This window comes from Salvelinus sp. IW2-2015, unplaced genomic scaffold, assembly GCF_002910315.2.
Source record: "Salvelinus sp. IW2-2015 unplaced genomic scaffold, ASM291031v2 Un_scaffold4229, whole genome shotgun sequence".
In the NCBI taxonomy this organism is placed as follows: domain Eukaryota; kingdom Metazoa; phylum Chordata; class Actinopteri; order Salmoniformes; family Salmonidae; genus Salvelinus; species Salvelinus sp. IW2-2015.
Genome location: NW_019945500.1, coordinates 104 through 7,413, shown reverse-complemented (window position 1 = coordinate 7,413; position 7,310 = coordinate 104). Strand labels below are relative to the sequence as shown.

The following is a 7,310-nucleotide window of genomic DNA, read 5'->3' as shown; positions in this document are numbered from 1 at the left end:
ACCATGGTTGACAGAGGAAGAACAATGATTCCAAGCACCACCCTCCTTTTGAAGCTTCCAGTCTATTATTTGAACTCAATCAGCATGACAGAGTGATCTCCAGCCTTGTCCTCGTCAACACTCACACCTGTGTTAATGAGAGAATCCCTGACATGATGTCAGCTGGTCCTTTTGTGGCAGGGCTGAAATGCAGTGGAAATGTTTTTTTGGGGATTCAGTTCATTTGCATGGCAAAGAGGGACTTTGCAATTCATCTGATCACTCTTCATCGCATTCTGGAGTATATGCAAATTGGCATCACACAAACTGAGGCAGCAGACTTTTGTGAAAATGAATATTTGTGTCATTCTCAACTTTTGGCCACGACTGTATATACTGTATTATTAATAATAACTAATGTAATGTCTCGTCCTCTCCTCTAGGGGGCATAGTGAGGATGACTCTCAGTTTAACAGTCATCATGGTGGAAGCAACAGGAAATGTGACGTACGGTCTCCCCATCATGTTGGTGCTGTTGACGGCCAAGGTAGTAGGGGACTACTTTGTGGAGGTGAGTCTGAGGCACATGTATACTATACTGACTTAATGAGGCAGTCCGCAGTGGACAACAACAAAGCTCCCCGCCACTGTCTCGGCCTGAAGACATGTTACCACTCTTACATTCATAGACACAACTATTGATGTAAGGAGCGACCATCCAAGATATCAACATGATAGTTTGAACCATATGTCGAGGCTGTACAGTGTTTTTATGTTTACAGATAATAGACTACTGTAGCTTATCATTTGGTTCTGATGGGGTTACAACAGTTCAATTAATATCAGCTCATGATGCAAGTTATTTTCTAGAACAATCAATTAGTATTTATTATTCATCTAGAAATCCCAAAATGGATGTAGCGACTGCGGATTGCGTCAACAGCAATATCCTGTCAAGGAAGTGCGTTGAAGGGTGGGGCTAAACTCCTCCGTTGTCTTGGTGACGTAGCTACCACGTAGTAGCAGCCTGAAGCTCTCCCCTGCACACACACTGAGACTGTGGGAGACTGTGGGAGACTGTGGGAGAGTGCCCTGCCCACTGAGACTGTGGGAGACTGTGGGAGACTGTGGGAGACTGTGGGAGACTGTGGGAGACTGTGGGAGACTGTGTGAGAGTGCCCTGCCCACTGTGAGACTGTGGGAGACTGGATCACACTGTAGTGAGAGTGCCCTTCCCACTGAGACTTTGGCGAGACTGTCGTTGAGAGTGCCCTGCCCACTGAGACTGTGGGAGGACTGTGTGCCCTGCCCACTGAGGACTGGGGGAGGACTGTGGAGAGTGCCCTGCCCACTGAGACTGTGGAGAGTGCCCTGCCGCACTGAGACTGTGGGAGAGTGCCCTGCCCACTGAGACTGTGGGAGACTGTGGAGAGTGCCCTGCCCATGAGACTGGGGAGACTGTGGGAGACTGTGGGAGAGTGCCCTGCCCACTGAGACTGTGGGAGACTGTGGGAGACTGTGGAGAAGTGCCCTGCCCACTGAGACTGTGGGAGAGTGCCCTGTCCACTGAGACTGTGGGAGACTGAAGTGTTGCTTCTCCGTATCTGTGGTGTTGCTCGTGGCAACGGAAGTCTCAGTTGACCATTTGACGTTCTGAGGTTCAGTCTGTGTAGTAATCCATCTGTTGTTTCTGAGGTTCAGTCGTGTAGTAATCCATCTGGTTGTTCTGAGGTTCAGTCTGTGTAGTAATCCATCTGTTGTTTCTTAGGGTCTGTATGAGGTTCAGTCTGTGCAGTAATCCATCTGGTTGTTTCTGAGGTTCAGTCGTGTAGTAACCATCTGGTTGTTTTCTGAGTTCAGTCTGTGTAGTAATCCATCTGGTTGTTTCTGAGGATCAGTCTGTGTAGTAATCCATCTGGTTGTTTCTTAGGGTCTGTATTACATCCACATCAAGCTGCAAGAGTGTTCCCTTCCTGCACTTGGAGGCCCCTGCCACCTCCCACTGGCTAACAGCCAGGTAAGTCACTCTCTCATTGGCCGACTGCTGAGTAACGCCTTCTCCTACTGGCTTACTGGCCGATGAGCCCGTTTCCCATTGGCTTAACTACCAGTTGACCCTCTGACCTCACTACTCTCTCCTTTTCTCTCTCTCTATCGATATCACCCTCCCTCCATCTCTCTCTCCATCTCTCCCTCCATCCTTCCTCTCTCTCAGGGAGGTGATGGGTGCCCCAGTCACCTGTTTTAACCGTATAGAAAAGGTTGGCACCATCGTGGACGTCCTTAGCAACACCTCCACCAATCACAACGGCTTCCCTGTCGTCGTGCCGGTCGCCGCTAGCGATGATGTATGGAAAGCTCCGCCCGAAGGCCATTAATGTCTTATAGTTGTGCTTGACTTCTAATTGGCTGAGAAAGATTCTCTCTGAACAGTCTATGACTCTCCTTCTTTCATTCATCCCTGCTTTCTGTCTTCTCTTTCACTCATCCCTTCATCCTCAGATGGGGAAGATCTTGTGGACTCATCCTTCGTTCTCAGCTCATTGTTCTGCTCAAACACAGGTAGAGGAAGCTCTAGTGTCTGTCCTGTCTGTCTGTCCTGTCTGTCTGTCCTGTCTGTCTGTCCGTCTGTCCTGTCCTGTCTTCTCTGTATTAATCGCTCTCTCACCTTCTCTGCCCTCCCTGTCTCTCTCCTCTCCTCTCTCTCCTCTCCCTCCCTGTCTCTCTCCTCCTCTCTCTCTCCTCCCTCCCTGTCTCTCTCTCTCTCTCTCTCTCCTCTCTCCTCCCTCCCTTCTCTCTCCTCTCTCTCTCTCTCTCTCCCTCCCTGTCTCTCTCTCTCTCTCTCTCTCCCCTCCCTGTCTCTCTCTCCTCTCCCTCCCTGTCTCTCTCCTCTCTCTCTCTTTCCTCGCTCTGGCTCTCTCTCTCTCTCCTCTCCCTCCCTGTCTCTCTCTCCTCTCCCTCCCTGTCTCTCTCCTCACTCTCCTCGGTCTCTGTCTCTGTCCAGGTGTTTGTAGAGCTGGCTCGGTCCAGGTTGACCCAGAGGAAGCTACAGCTGAAGGACTTTAGGGATGCCTACCCTCGCTTCCCCCCCATCCAGAGTATCCACGTATCKCAGGATGAGAGGGAGTGCATGATGGACCTTACAGAGTTCATGAACCCTACACCCTACACCGTACCACAGGTATATACAGAGCCTTCAGAAAGGACTCATACCCCTTGATAAATTCCACATTTAGTTGTTACACACAATGCCCCATAATGACAAAGTGAAAACATGTTTTTAGAAATTGTAGCAAATTTAGTTGAAAATGAAATACATCAATTCTAATTTACGTAAGTATTCACACCCCTGAGTCAGTACTTTGTAGAATCACCTTTGGCAGTGATTACAGCTGTGAGTCGTTCTGGGTAAGTCTCTCAAAGCTTTCCACACCTGGATTGTGCAACATTTGCCCATTTTTTATTCTTTTCATTATTCTTCAAGCTCTGTCAAAATGGTTGTTGATCATTGCTAGACAACCATTTTCAAGTCTTGCCATAGATTTTCAAGCAGATATAAGTCAAAACTGGAACTCAGCTACTCAGGAACATTCACTCTCTTCTTGGTGAGCAACTCCAGGTATTGTCCAGCTGAAAGGGAAATTCAATATCTTTTTTTTTTTTTTTTTACCCATCTACCAATAGGTGCCCTTCTTTTAGGGACTTTACAGATAATGGTATATGTGGGGTACAGAGATGAGGTGGTCAGAAATCATGTTAACCACTATTATTACACACAGAGTGAGCCCATGCAACTTATTATGTGACTTGTTAAGCACATTTTTACTCCTGAACATATTTAGGCGTTTCCATAACAACGGGGTTGAATACTTATTGACTCAAGACATTTCAGCTTTTCGTTTGTAATTATATATACACATGACTAAAACGTCATTTAATTCCACTTCCAGAATTCCACTTTGACGTGATGGGGTGTTGTGTTTAGGCCAGTGACCTCTACATTTTTATATAGATTTAAACTATAACACAATGTGGAAAACGTCAAGGGGTGTGAATACTTTTCTGAAGGCACTGCACACACACACACATACACACACACACACACACACACACACACACACACACACATGATCTCTTATTCATGCTGTTAGTCACTCATAGAGTCAAAATCTAGTGATTAGGCGTGATGACGTGGTGTCCATATGCCTCTGCTTTAGAAGACTCAGATAACAGAGCTACATGACTGAACGTGGTTCCCATATGCTCTGCTTTAAGAATCAGAAGAAACAGGTACATGATGGTGCCTATTGCTGAGCTAGATCTGAGAAACGTGGTTGTCCCATATGCCTCTGCCTTTTAGACTCAGAGAAAGGCTACTGATGACGTCGTGTCCATATGCTCTGCTTTAGACTCAGAGAACAGGCTACTAGATGACGTCGGTGTCCATATGCTCTGCTTTAGAGACTCAGAGAACAGGCGGCTTCTGATGACCGTCGTGTCCATATGCTTCTGCTTTAGACTCAGAGAACAGGCTACTGATGACGTGTGTCCATATGCTCTGCTTTAGACTCAGAGAACAGGCTTACTGATGACGTCGTGTCCATATGCTCTGCTTTAGACTCAGAGAACAGGCTTACTGATGACGTTGTGGTCCATATGCTCTGCTTTAGACCTCAGAGAACAGGCTACTGATGACGTCGTGTCCATATGCTCTGCTTTATGAGACTCAGAGAACAGGCTACTGATGACGTCGTGTCCATATGCTCTGCTTTAGACTCAGAGAACAGGCTACTGATGACGTCGTTCCATATGCTCTGCTTTAGACTCAGAGAACAGGCTACTGATGACGTCGTGCCAATTCTGCTTTAGACTCAGAAAAACAGGCTACGATGACGTGTGTCCATATGCTCGCTTTAGACTCAGAGAACAGGCTACTGATGACGTCGTGTCCTTGCTTCTGCTTTGACTCAGAGAACAGCTACTGATGACGTCGTGTCCATATGCTCTGCTTTAGACTCAGAGAACAGGCTACTGATGACGTGGTGTCCATATGCTCTGCTTTTAGACTCAGAGAACAGGCTACTGATGACGTCGTGTCCAATATGCCTCTGTCTTTAGACTCAGAGAACAGGCTACTGATGACGTCCGTGTTCCCATATGCCCTGCTTTAGAGACTCAGAGAACAGGCTACTGATGACGTCGTGTCCATATCTCTGCTTTAGACTCAGAGAAACAGGCTACCTGATGACGTCGTGTCCATATGCTCTGCTTTAGAACTCAGATAACAGGCTACTGATGAGTCGGTGTCCATATGCTCTGCTTTGACTCAGATAAACAGGCTGACAGACGTCGTGTCCATATGCTCTGCTTTAGACTCGAGAACAGGCTACTGATGACGTCGTGTCCATATGCCTCTGCTTTAGACTCAGAGAACAGGCTACTGATGACGTCGTGTCCATATGCTCTGCTTTAGACTCAGAGAACAGGCCTACTGATGACGTCGTGTCCATATGCTCTGCTTTAGACTCAGAGAACAGGCTACAGCAGCAGAATGGTGCCTGTTAATAACAGAGATAAAGCTGAATCAATGTCTGCAAAGATCAGCATCAGGATCACAGTATTGCTACATAACAGTATGTTTAACTGTAAGACTGAAAAGCCCCAACCACTGATCACACTGAAAAGTCCATCTGCAGTCACAGACTCATTTTAATCACATCTATTATCATCATTAGAGAACAGGGACTGGCCCAGATGGTTTAAGGACCACTATGTAGGGAATAATACATCTATCACAATCATTAGAGAACATAGGGACTGGTCCCAGATGGTTTAAGGACACTTATTAGGAATAATACATTATATCACATTACAGAACAGGGACTGGTCCCAGATGTTTAAGGAACTATTATAAGGGGAATAATACCATCTGATTATCATCATTAGAGAACAGGGACTGGCTCCAGATGGTTTAAGAGACCCACATATAGGGAGGATAATACATTATTATCATCATTAGAGAACAGGGACTGGTCCCAGATGGTTTAAAGGACACTATATAGGAAAAATACATTATCATCAAATCAAATAGAGAACAGGGACTGGTCCCAGATGGTTTAAGGACACTATATAGGGAATAATACAATTATAATCATCCATCATTAGAGAACAGGGAACTGGTCCCAGATGGTTTAAGGAGACACTATATAGGGAATAATACATTATCATCATCATCATTAGAGAACAGGGACTGGTCCCAGAATGGTTTAAAGACACTATATAGGAATAAATACAATTATTATCATCATTTAGAGAAAGCAGGGACTGGTCCCAGATGGTTTAAAGGACACTATATAAGGGAATAATATCATATCATCATCATTATGAGAACAGGGACTGGTCCCAGATGGTTTAAGGACACTATATAGGGAATAATAACAATTATTATCATCATTAGAGGGAACGGGGACTGGTTCCCAGAGGTTTATAAGGACACTATATAGGGAATAATACATTATCATCATCACATCATTAGAGAACAAGGGACTGGTCCCAGATGGTTTAAGGACACTATATAGGGGAATAATACATTATTATCATCATATAGCGAACAGGGACTGGTCCCAGATGGTTTAAGGACACTATAATAGGGGGAATAATACATTATTATCATCATTAGAGGAACAGGGACTGGTCCCCAGATGGTTTTAAGGACCACTATATAGGGGAATATACATTATTATCATCATTAGAGAACAAGGCGGACTGGTCCCAGAATGGTTTAAGGACACTATATAGGGAATAATACATTATCATCATCATTTAGAGAACAGGGACTGGGTCCCCAGATGGTTATAGGACAACTATATAGGGTGTGCACCTTAATGATAATGGATAATTATCATATTATCATTATCACGAGTACCGTAGGTGTACACACACACAACGCAGTACCGTAGGTGTACACACACACACACGAAGTACCGTAGGTGTACACACACAGCACACGCAGTACCGTAGTGTACACACACACACACGCAGTACCGTAGGTGTACCACACACACAACACGCAGTACCGTAAGGTGTACACACACACACGCAGTACGCGTAGGTGTACACACACACATCGCAGTACCGTAGGTGTACACACACACACACGCAGTACCGTAGGTGTACAACACCACAACGATCGCAGTACCCGTAGGTGTACACACACCACACGCAGTACCGTAGGTGTACACACACACACACAACGCAGTACCGTACCGGTGTACACACACAAACAGTAAACTCACCCTGTTTCTCACTGTCACTACCACCAGGTGCCTGAG

At 45.7% G+C, this 7,310-nt stretch overlaps 1 protein-coding gene across 1 annotated transcript in view; it reads left to right on the top strand.

Moving 5' to 3' along the window:
- Nucleotides 1–3,259, top strand: part of LOC112077048 (H(+)/Cl(-) exchange transporter 7-like) — a gene marked incomplete at its 5' end in the record, with an annotated part of 32,746 nt that extends 29,487 nt beyond the window's left edge. Inside the window, 6 exon segments of the mRNA XM_070441546.1 lie at nt 401–550; nt 1,910–1,939; nt 1,941–1,996; nt 2,195–2,327; nt 2,482–2,541; nt 2,984–3,259. Coding sequence (XP_070297647.1) covers nt 401–550; nt 1,910–1,939; nt 1,941–1,996; nt 2,195–2,327; nt 2,482–2,541; nt 2,984–3,199 — 645 coding nt within the window.
- Nucleotides 3,260–7,310: the final 4,051 nt, after the last annotated feature.